The sequence below is a fragment of the Dermacentor albipictus genome, chromosome 4 (genome assembly GCF_038994185.2).
Source record: "Dermacentor albipictus isolate Rhodes 1998 colony chromosome 4, USDA_Dalb.pri_finalv2, whole genome shotgun sequence".
Classification (NCBI taxonomy): Eukaryota; Metazoa; Arthropoda; class Arachnida; order Ixodida; family Ixodidae; genus Dermacentor; species Dermacentor albipictus.
In genome coordinates this window covers 173332539-173358626 of record NC_091824.1, presented here as the reverse complement: position 1 = coordinate 173358626, position 26088 = coordinate 173332539, and the positions used below count along the sequence as shown (strand labels likewise).

Sequence of the window (26088 nt, the reverse complement as noted above, 5' to 3'; positions counted from 1 at the left end):
TCAGGAAGGGATACTCTATAATGGATCACATCCATATCATTAATCAGGTTATCGAGAAATCCACGGAGTACAATAAGCCTCTCTATAGCTTTCACAGATTGTGAAAAAGCATTTGATTCAGTAGAGATACCAGCAGTCATAGAGGCATTGCGTAATCAAGGAGTGCAGACCGCTTACGCACATACCCTGTAAAATATCTACATAGATTCCACAGCCACCTTAATTCTGCACAAGAAAAGCAGGAAGATACCTATAAAGAAAGGGGTCAGACAAGGAGACACAATCTCTCAATGCTATTCACTGCTTGCTTGGAAAAAGTATTCAAGCTATTAAGCTGGGAAGGTTTGGGAGTAAGGATCGACAGCGAATACGTCAGCAACCTTCGGTTTCTTAATGACATTGTTCTATTCAGCAACACTGCAGACTAGTTTGTGGGGATGCGCGACCCTTGCGCCTCCCCTGATGTTTTTCCCGCATAGCGCGTCTCCTGTAGTGCGGCTTCGCCGCACATGCGGCGGTCGGAATGGTACAGGCGCAGTCCGAGAGATGGCGCGAGTGTTGCGCGGCTAACGCCGCGAGGTTACTTGGGCGCCGAAAGGAAGGCGCTTGCTCTCTTTGGGGTTCGGGAAGCGAGCGGGCCGGACGTGCCGACCCGCGCGCCGACCGATGCTTTGGCGAGACCGTCTCGCGTGGCCGCCTTCGAATGCGCCACGATTCGCGTGACCATGCACGCGAACGACCAGGCGTTGGGATCCAGCATGGAGCGAACATATTCGCTTGCGAGGACGCGGTGAGTCGGACTTCTTGATTTGTCGCGCGCCCATCGGCATGTTTTGTGGATAGCAACTCGGCTAGCAGGCATTGATGTATGAAAGGTGCAATAAATGCCCTTGTGATTGTTTGCACTACTGTGTTGTCGTTCCTTTGTCCCAAGAGTACGGTGGGAGAATCCCCACATCAGACCCCACATCTGGCGCCCAACGTGGGGCTCTTGGGGCATCGGACGATAGTTTTAACAGTTTTGCTTCGTTCGAGACCTTTGTTCGAACCGAAGCGTAGGCCTGGCATGAATTTTGATCGCTAGCGTCGGCGGCGTGCTTTCTTGAGCGAGGTGATGGTGGCTATAGTGTGTTTGAACATGTGAACATGCTAAGCCTTTTCGCAAGTGTTTTTTGTACGAGAGCCACGTGGTCTGCATCCTGGGAGAGCGAGGCTGAGCGCCCGCGGAGCAGTGGCAAGCCTGAAGCGAGTGAGTACGGAAGCCTCGTGGGTGGTCCGAATTTCTTATGTAAATAGCTTCTTCTATCTCTTTGACTCGGATGAAGTCGCGGCTCTGTGAGCCGGGTGGCCGCGGGCCACGGGTGCCACGACGGGCTGACTGGTATTGCGGCCTGGCACCGGGCGCTCCGACACCGTCTGGGACGGTGGGCGCCGTCAACTCGGATGCTGTGTGCACCGAGAGGAGTAGGACCACCTCACAGAGCTGACGTCTCCTCGCGGCTGCCTGTTTTGCGCCCATCTTGGGTGTTGTTTTTGGATGCCGGTTGTTGTCAGGGTAGCGACGCTTTAGGCATAAGGCTTTACGAAGCTGCCTGTCGCACGTGGAGGGACACAACCTGGTGGACCGTGGCGTTGAGGTGTTGCAATTTGCTTCCCTCATTCTATCTTGCCTCGCACGAATTGAAATTACTCGTTCGACTCAAGGAAGCGAGCTTCGTTCACGTGAACTTAGCATCTGAGTAGCTGCCCGATCTTTTGCTAGCCGAGTTGAACATCGTACCACGTGGGCGATACGCATGCAGAATTCCTCTCCCTTTCACTACTTTAGTGTTTGCCGAGTGTGTTGAGTTTACGCAGCGTGATTGGAGTCACCCCTGGTTTGCCGTCAACTGCACATCGTCTGCGCTGCTGCCCCGGACTACGATCGAGCCACCCCCGGGCGATGGTGATGCTGTGGCCAGTTCGGCGCGACGACTTCGGCGGCCTCCTGTATCCAGCTCGCAACCCTCGGTGGCGGACAAAAGAGCCGGCGGTCACCGACAGCTACTGCGGCTCCCGCCAGCAGGGCGAGTCGGCGCGAGCGACGCTTGCTCGTACCGACTACTGCGTCGTCGTCTCCGGAGTCCTGGCCTGGGATCGTGCCGTCGAGGCTGCAGAGCCGCTGCTGTGACCGGCGGACGCCAGCGGTGCACCCAAGGACAATGTCGGCTCGCATGCTATAGACAGCGTGTGGACATTTCTTCGGCGCGGCCACTGTTACATGTACTACTTTGTCGCGAAGCGCGCGTTGATGTGAGACCGAGTGACATGTTTCGCCGGAATATGTAGTGATTTAAGGTTGGGGGGATGTGGGGATGCGCGACCCTCGCGCCTCCCCTGATGTTTTTCCCGCATAGCGCGTCTCCTGTAGTGCGGCTTCGCCGCACATGCGGCGGTCGGAATGGTACAGGCGCAGTCCGAGAGATGGCGCGAGTGTTGCGCGGCTAACGCCGCGAGGTTACTTGGGCGCCGAAAGGAAGGCGCTTGCTCTCTTTGGGGTTCGGGAAGCGAGCGGGCCGGACGTGCCGACCCGCGTGCCGACCGATGCTTTGGCGAGACCGTCTCGCGTGGCCGCCTTCGAACGCGCCACGATTCGCGTGACCATGCACGCGAACGACCAGGCGTTGGGATCCAGCGTGGAGCGAACATATTCGCTTGCGAGGACGCGGTGAGTCGGACTTCTTGATTTGTCGCGCGCCCATCGGCATGTTTTGTGGATAGCAACTCGGCTAGCAGGCATTGATGTATGAAAGGTGCAATAAATGCCCTTGTGATTGTTTGCACTACTGTGTTGTCGTTCCTTTGTCCCAAGAGTACGGTGGGAGAATCCCCACATCAGACCCCACAAGTTACAACAAATGATTGAGAACCTTAACAGGGAGAGTGTAAGAGTGGGGTTGAAGATTAATATGCAGAAGATAATGATGAGCAACCGGGCAAGGGAACAAGAGTTCAGGATCACAAGTCGGCCTCTAGAGTCTGTGACGGAGTATGTTTACCTAGGTCAGCTAATCACAGGGAACCCTGACCATGAGAAAGAAATTCATAGATGAATAAAAGTGGGTTGGATCGCATACAGCAGCCATCGTGAGCTCCTGACTGGAAGCTTACTGTTGTCCTTGAAAAGGAGGGTACAGTCGCCGACCGTTTATTGAGACCTCATGGGGACTGCGGAAATGTCCGAATAAACAGGTGTCCGAAAAAGAAGATTAAGAAAAAAAAAAACAAATCCTTTATTTCCACGCACTTATTCGGGCTCGGCAGTAGGCTTGAAGAAATTGTGAATGCGTCGTTGCACGCTGTTCCGCTTACATGCAATCAGATAAGCCTGAATCTCTGAGAGGGTCATACGGTCGCTATAGGCGGCTGAAAGCACAGTCACTGCTTGTGCACGCTCCTCATATGACGGCAGTGTTGCATATGGTGCGTCATTTTCCGACTCGGAGTCATCGTCTGGCGGTGCAGCAGAAACCTGACGAATGATCTCGCTGTCATCGAGTTCTGCGCATGTCACTACAGCGGTGTGAGCACCTGTGAAACTGTCAAATGAGACGGTGTGCAGAACCACTGCACAGGTCATGGCAGAACACTTTCGGCGTCACATCGGAAGGCGACAAATCCTAGGCTCCCGGCACCCGCTTGCCGGCATTCCCCAGCGCAGTGTGCGCGGGCACTGTCAGTGCCATTAGACACTTGGCGCTATGTTTCCGTATGCCACGTTGCATCACCGCAACCTCGACACAGCACACAAAGTAAACATCACCACGCTGTCACATCGATACCAGTCGCACAAACGAAAAATGTGGCCTACTCACAGTGTCGTGCACGAAGAAACAAACAAATCAGCTGCTGGATTGTCTTGACATGGCTTACTAAGCTGGGACCGGAACTGCTGTAGCCACGAACCAGGTAGAAACAATGATGATGAGCGGGTATTTGCAGTAGCGCCACTTCATGGGGCAGAAAGGAGGCATTGTTCAAAACAAAAATGGCGTTCAGCAAGTCGAACCATGCACCGGTCAGAGTCGGTGCATGGTGCTTTCGATCGAGTTGGCTCAAGAAGTGTCTGAAAAATCAGACAAGAGGTTGCAAGGTGTCCGAACTTTCGGCAGTTGTTATACATTATGGTCTACGGGGAGAATGGCGGTGCAGCGAAGCAGACCGAATAATCGAGCATGTTTGAATTTTCGGAGTCCGAAATATCAGTGAGCGACTGTATACAATCAGTGCATTTTACCTGTGGTATATGGGGCCGAGACTTGGAGACTGACAAAGAAGCGTGAGAACAAATTAAGGACCGCGCTAGGCGTAACGTTGAGAGACAGAAAGAGAGTGGTTTGGATCAGAGAGGAAACGGGTATAGACAATATTCTAATTGACATTAAGAGAAAGAAATGGCACTGGGCAGGTCATGTAATGCACGGATTAGATAACTGTTCAACCATTAGGGTGACAGGATGGGTACCAAGAGAAGGGAAGCGCAGTAGAGGACGGCAGAAGACTAGGTGGTGCGACGAAATTAGGAAATTTGCGGGTGCTGGTTGGAATCAGTTGGCACAGGACAGGGGTAATTGTAGATCGCAGGGAGAGGCCTTCGTCTTTAAGTGGACATAAAATAGACTCATGATGATGATGATGAGTTTTTTCAGACATTTGATAATTCGGACTTACTTATGTTCCCCGTGGGGTCCGAATTATCGGCTGTTGACTGTACTGGTGTGACGTACTGGTATGATGTACGACACATTACAAGGAGCATGCGGCTTGCAAGATGTTGAATGGCACTCTGGCATACTGGTACTATTCACATGTAATGTTGCCAGACTTGTACTGTACCCGTCGTGGTTGCTCAGTGGCTATAGTGTTGAGGTGCTGAGTACGAGGTTGTGGGATCGAATTCCGGCCACGGTGGCCGCATTTCCATGGTGGCGAAATGCAAAAACACACGTGTACTTAGATTTAGATGCATGTTAAAGAACCCCAGATGGTTGAAATTTCCGGAGCCCTCCACTACGGCGTGCCTTATAATCAGAAAGTGGTTTTGGCACGTACTACCCTGCAATTTTTAATTTAGACTTGTACTGTGGCGATGGTGATAGTGGCATCAGCATTGTCTATCCTGACATAAAAACTGAACAAGTAACTGAACCTGGGGTTCTGTGATTTATGAACTCCCAACCCTCTCATTGCATGTTAAAGCTTCTTGTTTCATAATAAGAGTGGTGCTGGATTTCTTGAGTGGAATCGTTTTTGCAAGCACTCCAGCTGATTTCGTTCTGTGCCAACTTGCAAAGCATGTTAGAATTCTTTTCTTGTGTTACAGGCATCTGCGGCAGCATCTTCTGGCCTCCGAGAACTATGCGGTTGTGGTGGTGGATTGCCGAGGATCACGGCACCGGGGCATTGAGTTTGAGTCGCATATCAAAGGCCGCATGGTTAGTTGATTTGGTGAAGATTTTGCCATTTAGATAAGTGGGCAGCGTTTGGCAGTTAGAGGAACTATGAAACAGCTGACTCCGTGGCGGCATCCTGCTGCTGAGCATGAGGCCGACTAGGAGTGGAATGCAAAGCCTGGGCCTTTGGTAACCTGTTATTCAAGAGGAACCATGCAATATCTCTTGCACGTGCTCTTCTATTTTTCTCTGGTCATCATAAGCATATTGGGTTGGACACAGCACAGCAAGTGCAACACCTATGTTACTGAGCTCGCTGGGTGCAGTTGTGTTGCACCCTTGATATCTTTTTTCATCCATGTGGAAAACTTGCCTGCGGTGGCTTGCATCATTAGTGATGGTTGTGTGTCTTGGCACATGTGAACCAACAAAATACTGAGGATCACTGTAATGTGAAACCAGTTGGGCACCCTGCAGTGCTAATATCAGAGCAAACGTGGACCTTCTTGATGCATAAAAGTTATTTTTTGAATGAGTGTTATCAAAAATGGCGTCAGCATGATGAATAGCCTTTGAATGAGTGCAGGTAAAATGGTGCATGACAGAACAGTTTAAATTACCATGAAATACTGAACATTGTACCAGGATTCTTTAATGCAAAGCATATTTACCTACATGCCTATGTTTATTTATTTATTTATTTATTTGAATACCTTCAGGACCCATAGGTGCATTACAAAATGGAGTGGGAACAATAAATGGTAAATAAAAAAAACGCAAAGCAAATATCAGGTCACATATTCAAGTGCATTGTTAAAATCACTGGGGTCTGGAATAGATACAGTGGAGGTGGGCAAGGGGTTCCAATCATTACAAGTTTGAGGAATGAAAGAATGAAAGTGTTGGAGGGGGGGGGGGTGGTGGTAGTGTGGCAACGAGGAACAAACTCTCTATAACGATGGTCAATACAAGGTGATATGAATGAAGGGTGGGAAAGTAATCCTTGCTTAAGACGAGGGTTATGGTAGTAAATCTTATGAAATAAGGAGAGAGGTGCTATTTTCCTGCATAAGGAAAGGGATGGAAGCTGTAACGCTGTTTTCATAGATGAAACACTGGAAAGATGGGAGTAATTGGAAAAAATGAAGCGTGCGCTACGATTCTGCACAGCTTCAAGGTGACTAATATGACTTTCAGTAAATGGATCCCACACAGCTGATGCATATTCAAGTTTGGAACGAACAAAAGTTTTATAAAGAAGGAGTTTAAGAGAAGAAGGGGCCATTGAAAAATTACAGCGTAGATACCCAAGCATGCGGTTAGCATTACTGACAATGTAATTAATGTGTGGTTGCCAAGGCAGGTTAGAATTAATGTGTACCCCTCAGTATATGCAAGTAGTCACTTGAGAGGGGAACCATTTATGTTATACTTATGAGCGTTAGTGGAAAGTTTATGACAAATTTTCATTCGTGTGAATTTCGTCGCATTGAGTTTCATTTTCATGTGTTATACCAATCAGAAATATTTTAAATTCTTTAAGACTGATGGTAGCGCTAAAAAGGACGCACACATGGTGAAAAGATGACACGACGATGAGGAAACGCTACTGACAACTGGTTTATTTTTTGAAAAGGGTTCAATATTAAGGAGATTCGCGACACATGCGCACAACCAAACTGCGCCAGCCTTCTCTATCACAATATCGCAAACAGTCACGGGAAGTGAAATGATAAAACACCCAAGCAGCAAGAAGTGAACACATGACCAATTGATGAAAAGCCATATGTTACGGTTTTTCAAATTTCTCCATAAGTGTGCGCTCAGCCGAGTACAAATTTATTGAAACATCGCTGATGCACAGATCCGCCTGTTTTTGTATGTGGAATGCTTCCAGCAAAACTCTAGCTTTAGCGCTTGCACTTCTGCCCAGAACCTTTGCATCTTTGAACTGTGGCACACATGCGAAACTAAATTCGCAAATTTGTCTTGGTTTGTTAAGTTTTGAAAGTGTTCCCTTAAGTGGTCATTGAGGCAACATGCTGTCTTCCCGGTATTGGCGGGGAGGAGTTACGGAGTCACCATCTATCGGAAGCGCCTCGCTGGCGTAGTATGAGGGATCACGCGGCGTGCTCCTCATAGGTTTTGCTGTCAGCGCTCGCTGAAAACAGCATGCGCGAGCTCTCCCGGACATTTCTGTAAGTACTTTCGAAACGAGAGAAGTTTTTTACTGTCTAAATAAGAATCTTGGGCAAACTGAAAGCACAGAATCGTTTACAGACGCTATCTCTTCACCGAATACGCATACAGTGAACACCACTGCGCGCGGTCGCCGCGATGGAGTCTTCCGAACCGGCTTCTTGCGTGAAAGGTAGGTAAATGCTGAGAGCAAACTATGTGAAATATGCTCTTATAGTGTTTGTATAACTAAAGGAGCGTAATAGAATGAAGCCTCAATGCAGCGATCGCACAGATTCGCAGCGACCGACTGCGCGTCTGCATGCTTGTTTGCGCACTATTTCGCTTTTGCCGCCTGCGCGTTTTCGCATTGTGCCATGAGCTTTAGGCCGCAAAATATGAGCATTTGACACTATACAAGCAACCATTGTTGCGTGGGCAACAATGGTTGCCCACCATTGTAGAGACTTCATTGTAGCGACTTCAATACCTACGGGGACTGTGATCTGCCGTCGCGACGATTCAATCTTTTTTTTTCTTCTAAATTCTTGCACGTTTCAATATTATTTCTCGAGTTGCGTCGCACTGTATGTTTATCGGTGTTCTCAGTGTGCAATTTCCCCCTGCTTCTTTTTTGTAATCCAGTGTATTAATTGATAACACAAACATGACCATATACCAGGCTTTCTTTTTTAACGTGCTTCTTACCGCTCCCTTTCCACTCCAGTGAACTTGCCAGTATCTATAGCATCGACAAGTTCATAGACCAAACTGTCATCACATTAGTTGGGCAGCGGACTCGAGCGAGCGTCTCAGTGCGCGTTTTCAAAACATCGCAGACCGGGCGTCGTAGCAGAAATCTTCCTCGCGTCTGTGCTTGCTGCATACCCGAGTTGTTGCCGATGACTGTTTGCCGGTTTTATGTTTCGCGAGCCAAGCTCCATGCAGCTTCTTGTCATGCGGCTACGTGTGAATAAGGCTGACACCGGGCTACGCGTTACGTGCGTCCGGCCCTGCGGCACCGAGCAGTAGCCTACCATGTTGCGCGCCTTCAAAGGCAGCTACTACCTATTGTAGTGCTTTCAAGCGTTGTAAAGGAGACACTCGAAGCGGGAAAATCTCGCCACTAAATGAGGACCGCAGCGTACGAGGGAATTTAAACTCTCGTTTTCAGCTCGCTTCGGCGCTCCTGAAGCAGCTGACACGGCCGCTATGTCCACGTGATCCCTAATAGCACGTCACGGCGACGGTGGCGCCAGCTTTTGCAGTGGTGGAGCTCGAGGCCAATAGCACTTGCCGCCGGACAGGGGAGTATACCGCTCTTGGAGCACACCTGACAAAGACATTTTCATGCTGGTTTTTGCAACCGTGCTGACCTTCACCGCACATGCGGGGGCACAGCTTCGTCAACATGTTTGGCGCAGAAAAAACAAGCGGCACGTTGTGCCTGCTGGCCACTTTTTTGAGGTTGTGTGAAACTTTATGAGTGTAAGGCGCCACCTCAGGTTTGGTCTTCACGCGTTCAGGTGCAGCTTTCATTCTTCGGGGACCAAATTTCTTGAGGAGGGTTTCAGTGACCGCTACAAGGACCGAGCAAGGGAAGCCTGTGGCCAAAGGCCTGCGAACCTGATTGTCAAAGCTAAAAAGCTTTTCGTGCGGGCACGACTTTTCAAGTGCCGATTCCATGCGGAGCGATCCAATTGCTCTTTTCATGGTCTTTGAATGAGACGATTTATAGGGCAAAGGCTCTTTCTTTGCACGTGGGAAATACGCCCAACAGGTGTGTCCCTTAGTTATCCTCCGCCTGAGGTCTAATAAATGCATCTCGCCATATTGCGGAAGTTCATGGGTAAAAGCCAGGCCTTTACCATGGTCGTTAAAAGTACATAAGACCTCTCGTACAAAATATTCAAAAGAGGTGTCATTACGAGCTTTTATAGAGATAAAAAAATTGACATATCTAAAAACCTTTAAAACCGGGCCTCCAATAAAATCTCAATCCAAAAGGCGATCAACGTGAGCTAAAAAGATGTCGCACAAGATAGGTGCAACACAGGACCCTATACATATGCCATTGCGCTGCAGAAAAGGCTGCCTGTCAAAAAGGATAAAAGTGACACTCAGATAAAATTCTAAAAGCTTTAAAAAATCATCAACAGACACTCCTGCTGTGGACTGAAAAGGGAGTTTGCCTGAATTTTCGACAGTCTCCTTCACAGCAACTAAATGTTCAGTTTGAGGGACGAAATAAAATAAATCCTCAACATCCACAGAGAAAGCATAACCGACATGGCGGTTATTCTGGAGAAAGTTTGTAACTTGGGATTGTTTTGTCAGGAAGGGATTGTTCACTTTTATCGACTTAAGCTTACATAGTAGAAAGCAACTGACTCATTGCTGCCAGGTTTCGTTCTGACTAATAATGGTCTTAAAAGGGATGCCAGGTTTGTGAGTTTAAGCTGTGAAGAAAGCATTCAAGGAGTTACCTCTGCAATTGCTCTGCAATTCCTCTGCAATTACCTCTGATACGTAAATTAAAGAAGGGGCCCAAGGACAGAACCCTGGGGCACTGCTGATAGGACAGGACAGAGAGAAGAATCGATTAGCAGTTATAAATTACTGTCGGCTTAACAAGAAGTTTTTATCTAATCAAGAATGTTAGAGTAAAGATTTAGTTTGCTGATCCTAAGATAAAGTAGTTCATGGCAGACAAGGTCGAAAGCTTTAGAGAAGTCTAAAAATAAACAATCAGTATAACATCCCAAATCTAGAGCTACTAATAGGTCATTAGTAAAGGAAATTAATTGTGTTTCACAGGAGAATGTCTTCGTGAAACCATGCTGATGAGATGTGCTAAAAGAATTAGCTTCATGAAAGTTAACCAGGTAAGAATAAATAACATGTTCAAAAATCTTACAAGGTACACTGGTCAATGATATTGGCCTATAATTTAGCACAGAATGAGTGTCACCAGATTTAAACAACGGCACCACTTTGCCCACCTTCCAATCACAAGGCAACACACGAGAATTTAGTCTGACCGAAAAGTTCGTACAAAAAATTGATGAGTGAGCAACCATACTTTTCAAAAACTTTTTGTTTACACCATCGACGTCACATGATGACGAAACTTTTAAATTGTTAATGAGGCCAACGATACCATCATAATCAATTGCTACAGGATTCATTGTAGGAAAGTTCGCGTCACAAAATTCTGGCAGGCGCTCCGCATGCTCAACTAAACATGTTTTTGAAAATGCTCTATTTACTTGCATAATGATTGCACTCGCGTAATGATCGCACCCCTGAATGTTGTCGTCAAAATTCGATTTTTTTTTCTTTCCCGTGTAATGATTGCACCTCGAACTTGCCCCAGCGATATGTTGTGTGCCAGGTCTTAGCTAATGCTAATCGCGCTTAACACCGGTCGAATGCTATGTGAACGACTGTTCCAAGACACACCAAGCGGTCTGCACGCACCAAACATTCTTAAGCAGGTGCCTCATTTCATTCCTTCCATCACTTTCTGCACTTCCATGACAAAAAAAAAAAAAGCTACAACCAAACTAGCCTTAGCTATATTATTTGTAGGCTTTATAATGGTTGTGGTCGACAACAACAAAAAGGCGCCTTTTGATTCCTCTCGTCAGCACTCGTGGGCACGTAACAAATCGCGAGCGGCAACAATGGTAGCCACGTTTACACTCATATGTTGGAAGCAAACCCTATTCATGCGCCGACACTTATAACACAGCTAACATATTTGCCCACCCTTAGTGGAAACATGCCATATTAGGATAATGGTGAAGACAAATGCCGCATTTTCGCAGCATGCCCGCCATGTGTTTCTATGTCACTGGCAACTAAGCACATCCATCTCTGTTTCTGTCCCCTCAATGAGGACACGGCTAAGTTATTGCCACAAACTTGCCGATATTAACAATAGTATTCATTACTGTTACGGAAAAAACTTTCAATGCACGTTATGTACTCACGGGAAGAAAAAAAATCGCATTTGGCGCGTTTGGCTTGTCTCGATGGCCGCCATTTTTGTTTTGGTGTACCACACTGTTACAGTGGCAGCTGCCTGTTCGTTGACCTGTTTTCATCCCGTAGCAAATGTGGGATGAAACAAAAAGCTTTTTTTCTTTTCGCGGAAAACTTGACCCATGTAATGATCGCATCCCTGAATTTGCATCAATTTTTTATAAAAAAGTGCGATCATTATGCGAGTAAATACGATACTTCATTAAATGTGTAACTACATTGCGAATGAGAAATGGTAACGCCACTGTCGTCAGTTATTGTCAATACGTTTTTTTGCGTGCACCCTTAGCAACACTCCAGAATTTTTGGGGGGTCGTCTTTTAACAAAGCAGGCAAAGTAGTGGCAAAGAAAGTGTGCTTAGCGTCCTTAATTGCATTTTTGTATTTGTGGGTGGTCTGTTGATATGCGGTCCAGTTACCGTGATCATTCCTGAATCTTATTTTTCGGAAAAAGTGTTTTTTCTGATTCTGAAGGCGCCTTAGGACGCATTAAACCAAGGTGACCTTCGCTTGCAACGGATGACCCACAACACTACAGATTTGCTTGTTAGACAGTTAACTTTCTTTTTAAACATTGACCATTTTTCCTCATCAGTGTGCTCATAAAAGCTGGGCATGCAGCCTTCCAAGAAGGCTGCTTGTTCACTATTGATAACTGAAAAATCAGCCTTCTTATAATCTCTGATTTACTTTGTTGGCTCACTGGTCAGTTGTTTAGCAGCTGCTTTAATTGAAAGGTAATAACTCAGTGGTCACTCAGTCCTGGTAAAAAAACAAGTGAATGCACGAGATCAGGAGCTGTTGTTAGAATAAGATCATGAACATTAGCCCTGGACAAAGTAGTTCTTGTTAGATTAGCGACTAATTGAGTGAAGTTGAAATCACAGCATAACTTCACGAAGGTGGCACTTTCACTTGAGGACTCCTTTAGAACAGGAAAGGGACTGGACCAATCAATGTTAGGAAAATCAAAGTCACCTAAAATAAAAATGGGTGCGTGAGGGAAAGAACAATAATAGCATTCGAAGCAGCATGTAAATCAGAAGAAAAATTATGTCCAGCGTTAGGTGACCGATAACGAACGAAAAAAATGATATCACAGTGGTTAATGCGCATGCTTGTGCAAACAATTTCAAAAGGTGACTCAGTGGGAACATGATAAGAGACAATTAGGTTGGAAACAGCTATCAGGATGCCTCCTCCTTATCTAGAGCCATGATCAAAGCGGCAAAACTTGGACACCTTTTCACACTCAAATATATCAAAACAAAAGGGGCAGCTGGGTACGGTGGCGAGGCAAGTGGTGCTGTAGGGCTTGAGGTGGAGTCGATGGAGATTGCAATGTTTGGTGGACGCAGCTCGGTGGCGAGGCACATGCTTTTCTTGGTAAAGCTGACCTTTTGTTTGTACTCGAAAACTGTGGTCATGTCTGCTTCCAGGTCTTCGTGTGTGAGCGTAACTTGTATTGTGCAGTTGAAATCGATGAGCTGCACCTGCTTCACTAAAACGAGCTCGAGGTGCTGGTGCAGCACCTGCACAAGGAGGGCGTCGTCAGCGTCTACATTGATTGTAGAAATGGCCTTGGTGGTGGTCCTCCAAACGAAGCTGTGCTTCGTACAAAGTTGTTCCATTGCCAGAACTCGAGGGCCAGACGTCAGAGTAGGTTTCAGCACCACTTGAAATGTAGCAAGCGATGACGGGGATTGGACCCGGGCATCTGACCCATTTGTCATCTGGCAACAATGTTGCGAGCAGTGCTCATGGCTGCTGCTCATGCTGGCGCACCTTATTTATTTGCAATAATAAGTTATCTCTGCTTGTATACATCAAATAGTGCATCTATGCCGGATAATGCGAATGTGAAGCATTCTTTGCTTTTTACCAGGTGCTTTGGGATTTGTCAATAGGTAGGTGAGTTTCTGGCTGGGCTCAATTGGAGCCTCTTCATTAAACGAAGTTGCATGTGTGATCGTAGCATTTAAACCATGGTCCCCCAGTGCAGCAGCTGGTGCATTACCCATTAGGCAACAGATGTATGTGTCATAAGAGAATAACAGCCTGATCACTCATGGCCATGCTGGTATGCAAGCACTGTGTTTGCATTTCAGCATGATCATGCCACTGGTCCTTTTGTGCAAACTAATGCTTCTATAGTCTTTTTTGTGTGTGTCATGTTGTACAGCAACAATTCATTTAAAGTGAGAACTTGCCAATTTCCCCCATTGTTTTCTCATGGCAACTGGCACTTTGAGGTGTAATTCGACATTGCACCTTCTGCAGGATCAACTTATGGTGTAAGAGAATAGGTTGTGTTGTTTATTCTCCAGAGTACATAAAATCAGTCATTGCACTATCTTGTCATTGCCTTGCTACTGTTGTTACATGCATGCTCGCATCTCACACACGATATTCACCTCAGATATGCTTCCTGGATTACTTTCTGGTATGAAAGCTTTTACGCATTAAACCATGTTTTGGTCAGATTATATGAGTCACCATTTTTTCTTTTGCAGTGCCTAAATTGCCTGTCATGTTGCGTTGGGGTTTGTGTCCTGTGCAGGCTTTTATGGCAGCTTCATATTTCAAAATGTATCAACGTTAGGCCTGAGCTTCGGGGCTTCTTTACGTGTAATAATATTATTATGTAATATAGGCACTTAATTACATCACAGCACTGCAGTGAAGTCTAAGAGCATTGCAATAGAAGGAGCCTAGTATTTTCTTTTTTTTTTGTACACTAAAATTGCAATAATTTGATTTTTCGATTAATTCAATCCTGATTGAAGATACACCTTGCGCCCGTGCGTTTCTGTGGGCTCAAACTTCGTTATTTCGATCCTTAATTCACACTTTACCAGTCAGCTTGCACGTGCCTGACCCTTATGGTGACCCCTTTAGTGGCGGCGTCTGTCTTGGCATAGGTTAAGGGTGCAGTGAATGCGTCGAACACATAATCTCCGACCGAAAACGCCTATTTTTGGCCTGCACTAGAAAGATTTTTAAGCAATAACTGTAGCTCACAATGTCTGATTGTAGTATCCATCAGATTCTGATGCTTGCCTTTTTTAAGTGAAAATTGGGTCAAAAATTGCATGCATGGTGCAATCGGATGCCAATCCAAAACAGTCTTCGAGGCGTTTGTATGCTTTACAGCATAACGCCTTCGCGGTGCGGCGAAGCTCACTTTACGAAACCAGCTGTTGTGCAACACATATACCTTTGCCCGTCTTGCTAAATAGTTGGGTGGACATTGGGTGGGCGTGCATTAGGCATGTGCAAATACTGCCAAAGGAATAGGTGTTGTATTAATGAAGTTTTTACTGCATCTTGTTTAATTCAACCCACCAGATAATTCAATCAATTTCGCTTGTTCCGTCAGGGTCGAATTACCAGAAGTCGACTGTATAAAGGTTTTCTCTCTGAACTATGTCTCTTTGTAAAAGTATGTTTTATAAAAAGTTTATAGGGCATGTTTCTTGATATTTTTAAGCTTATTTATCTTGCCATATGCGCATTTATCAAGATCATATTTTTTTTTTCATTATCACTGCATGGAGATTACTGAAGTGTGCGTGATCACACTGGTTTGGTTGCCAAGAGCTGGCCAGCTGTATTGTATATATTACACAGAGGTACCAAACTTAAAGGGCCTTCACTTGGTCATTCAGCAAACTTTAGTTATACGCCAGAAGTTATGTGCCCTCAAAGGAGCGTTCTACCGCAACAAATTGTCAAATTTGTTCATTAATAGCAGAGGTGGAAATATTTTAAGTGGCATGAAAACATATTTTCAGTACTTCCAACATAGACAATCTGTCCACTTTCCTCGTCTAGCCTCCACAATCAAAATTCCTTCCCTGCATCCTCCTATACCAGAGCCAAAGGATCGTGTGACAAATATGACACAGGCCTCGCCTTCTTTTTTCCATCTCTCTCTCTCTCTCTCGTTTTGGCTGAGTCATGCACTTTCGGTGACGGTCTCACGCGCGAGCGGTTGCGCTTGTTTCATTTCTCACTGCAGATGATTTTGTGCGCTCTGCATGAGAACACCTGATCACTGCCACAATCACGAGCATTGAGGCAGGTGTGAGAGAATGGAAGAGCATGATTGTGGTGCTGGAACATGCTGGCAAACGACAGTCTCATTCTCTGTACGTGCAACTGCACGACGTGGGACCAAGCAGACAAAACGAAAGTACATCTCTCTTGCTATGGTATCAAGTAAAACAAAACATGCAGACATTGAGTTTGTATGTTTTATTATCTCTCTAAACTTTAATATGCCTATTGAAGCAACAGATTAAACAAATAACTGATGTTGCCTTGAATGATTCTCGAAGTCACATGTCACTATGAGTGACGTCATAGCACTGCCATGTACGTAGGTGCACTTGCACTATGTACGTTGACTCTCCAGCTGGAGAGCAAGGCGCCCGCCAGGAGAGGGGCAAACAGCATTTGGTTTGAAATTTAAGCTCTTTCTGTGGCATTTAGGGATGTAATACCTAGCAGATGCAATCATTAGTGCACATTGTATGCAGTGCGGTTTTCAGCTCAAAATGGCCACACCGGGTGAGGGGCCTTTAGGAAGACAACTGGATCACAAGACGACGGCAGCTGATCAACAGTGGGCAAGAAATGGAAGCCTCAGTCCAAAGCAAATGTTTCAACAAGGGAACTTCTCTTTGTCAGTGCAATACTAAGTGCTTTGCTTCATAATGTTTGCTCACAGATGATCGAATTTCCTCGTTTGTTATAGCTACCAGGCAACTGTTTTGAAAATTTTTCCACTTCATTAGGAATAGCTTAGTATACAGTGATCAATGCTGTCATCCCTTTTTCTGAAAGAAAAAAAGGATATATCTTGCTTTGCACAGGGCACAGTTGAAATAGCGGATCATGTGGAGGTACTGCAGTGGCTGGCTCAGGAGAAGGACTACATTGACCTGTCCAGGGTGGCAATCCATGGTTGGTCCTATGGTGGGTACTTTTTGCACTTGTTGAACCCTGTCAATGTTTGGATACCATTGCTACACTAGTTATATCAGTGTTTAGCCAAGACAATATTCTCAATCTACAAAAAGTAAGTTGCCCACATCATCTCTTAGAGGAGGCGAGGGACATGCCTGGTGTTAAGGGTACTTTATAGAGTAGTGCAAATACTTTAATAAACAAATTACAATTAGATAGTGAACATTAAGATAACTATATATGGGAACCAAATTTTATTTACAGCTTTTTCGTTTTTCATATATTTAACATATTTATGGAAAAAAAGAACATAGTTGTGGTCAGTGCCTTAATGCTCGCAGCCTTTTCATGGCACACAGTCTCTGTTGGTGCAAGGTTTGTCCGTGCAGGTCAACAGAAGTGAGCGAAACAATTCTCATATGCGGCCCGGAGAGTTGGAACGTCAACAAAAGCATGGTTATGGAATGTGGAAAAGACATTGGAATGATTGGTCCGGCTAGCCACTAGAAGCCATGGAGATTGGATAATATGCACATGTGCAGGCATACAGTTGGGAGCGTTCTTTCTATATATGGGCTTAAGGCAGCGTTGCCATCTGGTGAAATTGGCCACCAGATTTCGGAAATCTGGTGCAAATGTAGAGCTCCCGGTGGCCAGGCCAACAAACTACTACACCAGACAAAATCTGGGGATATCTGGGGAAAACCACTCTACCTAATTTCTGTCTACCCGCGCTGCTCATCCAAACATTTAACACTAGGTAGCGCCTGCGGCCGCCACGATTCTAAGGCCTATATTTGTATTTGTTTATTCCTCATGATATCCCTGTGTTGCTGTGCTACTGCTAGGGTACAGTGAACTATATAAAGCTTACTGTAGCTAAGGTTTGTGCTAGCGTGTGATGCTAGCGCTAGGTTTCAACGCACGTATAGTTATAAGTCGTTTCAATAGACGGCACCGGCTGTTCTAATGGAAAAATGAATTTACCATGGGAAGCACGGGAAGAGCAACTCCGGGCCACCTGCTATGCGTCAAGTGGCCAGCCAACACACGTGCTGATGCTCCGCTCGTTTCGCTGTCACAAAAACTTGCGCAGGCCGTCTTCGACGGGAAACTTCCTGAGGATTCTGCAACATTCTGGGCTAGAATTTTGAAGTTTAAAAATGCCATGGGGGAAAAGCCCTACCAGGAACTTGCATTGTATGCACTGGCATGTCTTTCTTGCCCAGTGTCGAATGCAGTGGTGGAGCGTGCCTTCAGTCAGGTCACATGTGTTAAGACGAAGTACAGGAACAAAATGTCGCTGAAAACTTTGGATCCCATTGTACGAATTCGCACAACGTTGACCTCCAGAGAGGGGTGTTGCGTGAAGTTCACTATCACAGACGATATGCTACGCAGGTTTTGTTCAGGCATCTACGATGCTCCAAGGGATGATTAAAGGCTTCTCATCGTGATTTTATATAAATAATAAGATGAGTGCTTGACGAATGTTAATTCTTGGTCATTTTTGTGCATTTTAAAGCAATTTTATTTTCTGGTGAAATCTGGGGAAATTTTAGCGAGTTTCTGGTGTCGGGCTGACTTTCCAATCTGGCAACGCTGGCTTAAGGACACAGACAAATTTTGTATGCATGGTTATGGTAGTTACCAGCTGGTGACTCGGGGACCCAAACGGTGCTTAAAGAGGATAGTTATAGGGGCTTGTTGCTACGGCATATATCTTAATTTGTTGTAGCAAGCTGAATGACAAGGACAACAGAAAGCAGGGTGTCTACCAACCGGGAAAACCGGGAAAACCGGGAATTCTCAGGGATTTTGAGTAGTCTGGAAAAACTCAGGGAAAACTCAGGGAATTCGTGCTTCTATCAGGGAAAATTAGCTGTAATTTTTTTAGAGGGTCAAAAGTCGCGGTAATGCTGGCTCAAGTAACAGACAGGACTCGTAACGAATCGTCGTCGGCCGGAGGAGTTGCCAGTGTACAGTCAACGACCGACTTTCCGGATTCCCGTGAGAACTCGGACGGCTTCGCGGCACCACCACGTACCCCAAAGAGTCAATGTATCATAACGTCTGAAATTTCAGACGCAAGAACTCTTCGCCGTCCGATTTTCTAAACGTTTTGCGTGATCGCAGGTCCGAGACGCCATTAATGAAAACCACCACCGCTGCTGTTTGGATTATCTCGCCGCCTTGAACCGGTGCTCTCGCATGCAGATCCGCTGGCAGCCGTAGCCATCACTGCGGCAACGCTAGGCCTAGCTGCTTCGATGTTCGCTGTTAAGCTTCGTGTCATTCGGTGCCGTGTTTCTTCATTTCTCCGCTGACAGCAATACTTTTGTCTTCGAAGCTCGGAAAGCACGGCGCATTGCATAATGCTCTTTCCCGAAAGTCTGCTTTGCCACAATACAGTCGTGTAACGCGGTGAAGCGTAACAAGCGTAGGAAGGGGCAATTGTCGCGGGGCACTGTATGTATTCCTTAATTTTACACGTGTGCACCCGCCCTCACCTGTCACAGTAGGAGCACCGATATGCCTAATAAGTGCACTGACAGGCATTCAGAGCTTTTTCAGACGTACAGGTGTCGATTTTAGCCCTTAAGGGCAGTAAAAGACATGAATTTATTTTTTCGGACTGCCTGATTTTTCGGAAGTTTTCGCGGCCCCTAGGGGGTCCAAAAAGTTGGACGTTGACTGTAAATTGACCAAGAGTATTCTTCAAATGGTCCGTGGGGCGAACGCGCGGCGAAAGGAGGACGAGAACAGAAAGGATCGACACACTGAGGAATGAACGGGGAATTATAAGTATGCGACCGCTTCTTTGAAGGAGCCTGCGCTCAAAAAACAAATTGTTGGCTGATGCTGAGATGCAGGTGTCCCTCATCCAAACCAACATAAACTCTTTAAAGCAGTGAAACACAACACTGACGCGTCTTGCGCGAGCGGAGAGTATGTCAGGACAGTTGCATGACACTGAGCATGCTATCAGTTGATAGAAATAGCTCATATTCGAAAATATTTGCTTCTGTATGCATCTCCTTTCTATTTGTACTAGAGAATGTACAACTCGATTTGAAAATTTTTCCGAAGACATTTTATTTGCTGTGCATTTTAATAACCCCTCCCTTATATTCTTTTTTTTGAATAACATAAACCCTACTCCTTAGTATTCAAATTGGATTAGGTCGGTTTTCTTTAAAATTTGTTTCATATGCTTACTAGAGAGTGACAGCATAGGGCGATATGGTTTCAGCGCGACTTGACATAAAACATAGTTCTGCATCACTCAGGGAATTTTGCAAAAGCACTCAGGGAAAACCTGGAAAACTCAGGAAATTTGGAAATGTCAACTTGGTAGACACCCTGAGAAAGGCACATCTGACCCACACAGTGCTAACTTTCAACAATAGATTTACTGTTTACAGTTTTCGTCGCTATAACACACCCTCGAAATGTCATACGACACGCGTGAAATCTCGGTAAACATTGTGGGGATGCGTGACTCACGCCTCCCCTGAGATCTAGTTTTCCCGCATAGCTTGTCTCCTGCAGGGTGACTTCGCCCGCCGCGTGGCCTGGCGCCCGCGGCGGTCGGAGTGGTTGAGGCGCAGTGCGAGAGATGGCCCGAGTGTTGCGCTGCGGATAATTAGCTGCGTACGCCGCCTACTGGGCGCGGGGAAAGGAAGGCTCGCGCTCTTGAGCGGCGGACTGGCGAACGCGGTGGACGTCCCACGCGCGCGCCGATCCATGCTTCTGCGAGACTGTCTCGCGTGGCCGCCTTCGAGTGCGCCACCGTTCGCGTGACCGTACGCGCGAGCGACCAGGCGTTGGGATCCAGCATGGGGCGAACATATTCGCTCGTTATCCGGTCGCGGTGAGTCGGACTTCTAGATTTGTCGCGCGCCCATCGGCATGTTTTGTGGATAGCAACTCGGCTAGCAGGCATTTATCTATGAAAGGTGCAATAAATGCCCTTGTGATTGTTAGCACTACTGTGTTGTCGTTCTTTTGTCCCAAGAGTACGGAGGAGGCCCCCACAACATGAACAAAAAACGGAACCACACACAAGCACTTTTTTTCCACACAGATTGACAGACATGTACACATTCAATGCGAACAAAGATAATCGAGCTCTTTTGTGGATAATGAAATGGAAGGCTTACTGACGCATGTGTCACCAAATGTTGATATGTGTCTAGCTTCTGTTATCAAGCTTTAAAGAAACAGTCATCATGAGTAGAAGCAGATGCGAGATGATGCGCTTGATAATAGAAGCTAGACACATATCAACATTTGGTGACACATGCGTCATTAAGCCTTCCATTTCATTATCCACAAAAGAACTCGATTATCTTTGTTCGCGTTTAATGTGTACATGTCTTAATTTGTGTGGCAAAAAAGTGCTTGTGTGGGGTTCCTTGTTTTTTGTTCATGTTTACCGAGATCTCAAATGTGTGGTATGATGTTTCGAGGGTGTATATGTAGCGACGAGAACTGGAAATCAATCTGTTGTTGAAAGTTAGCGCTGTGTGTATGTCAGATGTGCCTTTCTGTTGTCCTTGTCGTTCAGCTTGCGCTACAACAAAATAAGATGTATTTAAACAGCCACCATTTTAACCTCAACGTGTGATCTTGGGACCGATCGCCAATGTCTCACCCGTGCGAACATACTATCAGTACAGACTATTGTCAGCGTCCGATTTTTCGGACTCCTTACAGGCCGCGAAAACGTCCGAAAAGTCGGGTAGTCCTAAAAAATGAATACATGCCATTTATGACCTCAAGGGCTCTAATCGCCACAGGCACGCCTGAAATAGCTCTAAAGGCCTTCCAGTACACGTATTAGGCGTATCGGTGGTCGTACGGTGATAGGAGACGCCGAGTGCACGCGTGTATAATTAAGAAAAACGTACTGTGTCAATTGCCCCTTCCCACTCCTACCGCAATACATTGCGTATGCTTTGCCGCGTAACACTGCTGTATTGAGGCGAAGCTGACTTCCGGGAACCGCCATTGCAACTCGCAGTGCTTTCCTAGTTTCGAAGGCACTAGCGAGGATTACAAGGCAAAGCTGGCGCCATCCCTAACAGCGGCGCAATGTTTCATTGAAAAACGCGGCACCGAACTGCAAGAAGCTTCGTAGCGGACGTTGAAGCAGCTAGGCCTAGCATTGCCACGGTGGTGGCTACCAGTGGATCTGCATGCGAGAGCGCCGGTTCGATGCGGCGAGATAATCAAAATGGTGGCGGTGGTGGCTTCGATTAATGCCATTTCGGACCTGGGGTCCGAAAAATAGCAAAATAGCAAAATGTCCGGAAAATCGGACGGCGACCGCTTTTTGCATTCGAAATTTCAGACGTTCTTATACATTGACTCCATGGAGTTCGGGGAATTGGGCATGTCCGAAAAATCGAGCATCCGGAAAATCAATTGTTGACTGTTTAGCAAGCTTTCCGTGATGGCTTGCAGCCCCTTATTACATCAACCAGTGGCAAATTTTTGCCACCGCCACACTGTTCGCTGTTAGGCTGTCTTTGCCACATGTTGGCATCTAAAGTTAAGAATAAACCATTATCTATGGGAAGAAAAATGAAGATGCAAAGACTTTTCGGCCATCTGCTTCGGTTTCCGGAGCAATATGGTGCTTTCAAACAACTGGAGAACGACCCCACCAGCTGCCTGAGTGGTGCCGGATTGACGCTGATATATTTGCATGTTGGCTTGCCAACTGTAGTCTAACCAATCCAAAACACTGCAGCCGGCAGACTTTTTGAGCACAGGGTACACCTCGCATGGATTCGTGCTTTGGTACTACAGCAGTCAGTCTAGCCAGTACATCTGATCTCGGGTTCGATTGAGGATAAGGTCTACGAGTATGAACGTATTGATGGCAAGTTTCCTACTATGGCTTGCCACTAGCCACTCAGCTGGCTGTACTGCTCAGACTTCTCAGCCTAACAAGTGCTGTTTCATCAGGAGTCGGCAACCACAGGTGTGGTTTTGTGCCTAGTAGGCACAGCAGGAACTTTGATCATAACCACCATTCTTGCGGCATCGTGCATGTGGTTGATGTCTGAAACACTATGCGGCGTCCAAATTTTCAGTCATTGCCATTGTGCATTGGTTTGGGGCAAGTGGCTCTGCCAAAGGGAAGCCTGAAAGAACATGCATCTGAGACATAGGTCAGCGACTGTCATTTTTGTATGACCGATATTTTTGTATGTCATTTTTGTGACTATGACCGATATGTTAGATCCTGCATTTCGAATTTCATTATAGCAGGAGAACGCTTCATTGAATGAAAGCATGACCAACGAAACTTTAGGCTGACTTCTTTGTATTTGAAAAATTGTTATATTCTTGTTTGTTTGTTGAAGTTCAACTGTATATTCGTAGTACAATTTCAGGTGTAGCATGATCCACATGAAAGGCTCGGAAATATTTAACTGAAGCATAAAAAACAGAACAAAAAACATGGCAATCAAGGAGAATGGCGGAGATTTAATTAACGGTAAGTGAACCAGGCAAGCAAAGCTTAGCCAAGAGTCATTGCAAGGGGTCTCGTGTTTGGGCAGTCGAGGACAAGTCCCTTTGCCTAGGCTCAGGCTTTTGCTATTCTCTCCCTGTTAATTGAGTAAAACAATGTGCATTAGATTCACTTGAATGACAGCTGTGTGCTCACAGTGCCATGCCATATAACACGGTGCAAATTACTCGAACCAATGGCTGCGCAGGCGGCTACCTGTCGTTGATGGGGCTGGCGCAGCGGCCAGACATCTTCAAGGTAGCTGTGGCTGGGGCACCGGTCACCTCATGGGGGCTCTATGATACGGGCTACACAGAGCGCTACATGGGTGCCCCCCAGGACAACCCACAGGGCTACAGGAGGGGCTCTGTGCTCTCCTACATCTCGCAGCTGCCCAGTGAGCAGAACCGGCTGCTCATAGTGCATGGCCTGATGGATGAGAATGTGCACTTCACACACACCAGCCAGCTAGTGGCTGCACTTGTCAAGGCTGGGAAGCCCTACCAGCTTCAGGTTAGCATTCTCGTTTTTCTGTGTCCCTTGTTCTGCTTCACGCTGCACCACACAGCCTCGAGAAAAAGAAAAGAACTTTTGGTTTTCACGGTAATTCAATTCATGCCTTTCAGTTCTACCATCTGAGTTTTTCTACTACTTCCCATTCCACCACTGCATTTCTGAACTTGCATTACTTGGGTTACAGGTTTACCCAGCTGAACGACACAGTTTGCGGCACTTGGACACAAGCGAGCACTATGAGACCACGCTACTGAGCTTCCTGCAGGACAACCTCTGACTCTGCTACAAGATGACGTGGTTGCAGATCCATGTTTCCAAAGTGGTGCGCAGACCAGGGCGCCTGATCCTGAACCGGGGCCATCGCTTTACTGTGCCGTGGTGGTTCCTTGCCCTACTCTTCTGGTTGGGGATGGCAACGGAAGTTGCTCATTCATGGCTGCCATATGGCCCTGCTGCCTTTTGGCTTTGCAACAGTCCTCCATGCTACAAGGCAGTGCAGGCGGTGTCCACTGGCCTGGTGAAAGTGAGCTGCAGCCGAGTGGTTAAACATCAGGTTCAGCTATCATTGCTGCTTTGGCAGCCCAGAACGATGTCTTGTGCTAGATGGTGGCTTTCGCTCACGCCAGCAACACGAGTAGCAGCCTTGGTGCAGTTTAGGGCTGACACGGGCCCTGTAGTTATGCAGCCTAGGCTGGCCACCGTGGCTCAATTGCATGAGTTACAAGAGGCCAGTGCTTTGGCAGCAGTCAATCATCTGCCATGCCATTGAAGCTGCATTGTCATGAGGGAAACAGCTTTGGTTGGTCCAATAAGTGTTTCATATGCCAATCAGCATTCATTGCTGGATGCAGTCACTAATGGTGTGCATTCTTGTCAGCAAGTGAACTCTTCTGTGTGGTTCCACTTCTGTGCCTGGTGATAGCAGTGACATGCTAGGTGTGACTTTTACCATGATGATAGTGCATATGAGTGATCAAACATCTCCACAAGGGAAGGTCTGCTCCTGTGGGCAGGTTTTGGCAGACGATGAGGCAGGAGTGAGGCAGTAATGGGCACATATGTGCTCTGTTGTCATTGTTGTGTGTGTCCCAACTGTTTTGCTGGACCTACGGCAACCTTTTATTTTATTTGACCAGGTAGGTAGGTGTCCTATGCATTCATTGCAGTGTGTGGAAACAGAGTTGGTAGAAAAAAAGACATGGAATGTGTTGATGAGCGTGCTAGTGTGGGCCTTCATGTGTCACTTCACATCCCAATGAAGGAAACAACAGCTCTTCTCCTCGGTCATATTGCCTGCATAGGAATGCAGAGATAACTGTGCCACGGGCTCTTCAAGAGCTGGGTGACAGAAGCAAGATGAATGCCTAATACATTTTATTTATGCAAAGGTTTGCTTTAATATGTTAGTGCAGAAGTTGTCAAGATGCTAGCACAGATATGGCAGAAGGGTAACATTTCATATGGCATGGTGAATTAGTTTTCAGTGGGATCATGAATGTAATTATTATAGAACATTTATGGACAGGGCAGCTATAGGCATCACTTATATGCTGGCATCACTTCAAGAAGGTACTGTAGGTACCTTCTTGAAGGTTGAACTAGAAGGATTTCTTGTGGCAAAAGATGTGGAAATAAGAACGCTGGGTCATTCGAGTGAACTGCTGTTGTGGATGAGTCCAGCTACTGTATACAATTTTTGTAGTGAATAAGGAGAAAAAAAAGAAAGAGGCAGTAACTGTCTGAAGGGAGAAATGGTCAAGTTCTACATCATGTGCCACAAATTATTTGAATTCACGTCAGTACTTGTGCTGCTGGCTTCTGCCTGCTGATTGAGTGTGAAAATTGATACCTTGCTTCTATTTTCCCGACTCAACAAACCAATTGCTACGTTCTATGGAATGAAAAAAAAAATAAAAATTTGCTGTTAAAACTTGATTTCCCACTTGAACTGGACATCCTCCCCCCCATCATATTTTTAAACTTTTCAAAGGGTTGAGACTAATGAACTTGGCTTTTCTAGAGGCGACCCCATTGGTAAATGAACTTTTTGCCCCCTGTTTTTAAAAGAAAGTTGATTTGAAAATCAGACATGTCGCATTAACATGATGACAGATGCTGCCAGGGCGTTAACTGATTGGTGTTTTTTCTGAGGAACCCTATAAGCTTCCACATGCCTCATTGTCATTACTCCCTAGACATGCGTGCTTAATGGGCATAACAAAATGGCTGCACATAATCAAATAAATACATTGTGTTAAAGATGGGGAAAAAAAAGACTAAGAAACGCACACAAGCTAAGCTTAAGAGAAAGTAGGAGGGACGAGTGCTTACTGTCATTGTGTTGCAGCGCTAAAGGAGTGCCGGTTGGGATTGTTGTGTGCATTGATTTGAGTACTCTTGTAGCCCAAGAAAGCCATT

General features: G+C 46.2%; 1 protein-coding gene across 6 annotated transcripts in view; it reads left to right on the top strand.

The window, feature by feature from the left end:
* Window positions 1–25600, top strand: part of LOC135913613 (dipeptidyl peptidase 9-like) — a 137684-nt gene extending 112084 nt beyond the window's left edge. For all 6 annotated transcript variants that reach the window (XM_065446146.2, XM_065446139.2, XM_065446140.2 and 3 more), the window contains 4 exons: window positions 5363–5474; window positions 16535–16637; window positions 23363–23667; window positions 23855–25600. In XM_065446146.2, the coding sequence (XP_065302218.2) occupies window positions 5363–5474; window positions 16535–16637; window positions 23363–23667; window positions 23855–23947 (613 nt within the window). In that variant the 3' untranslated portion in view covers window positions 23948–25600. The remainder of the gene's footprint in view (window positions 1–5362; window positions 5475–16534; window positions 16638–23362; window positions 23668–23854) is intronic.
* Window positions 25601–26088: the final 488 nt, after the last annotated feature.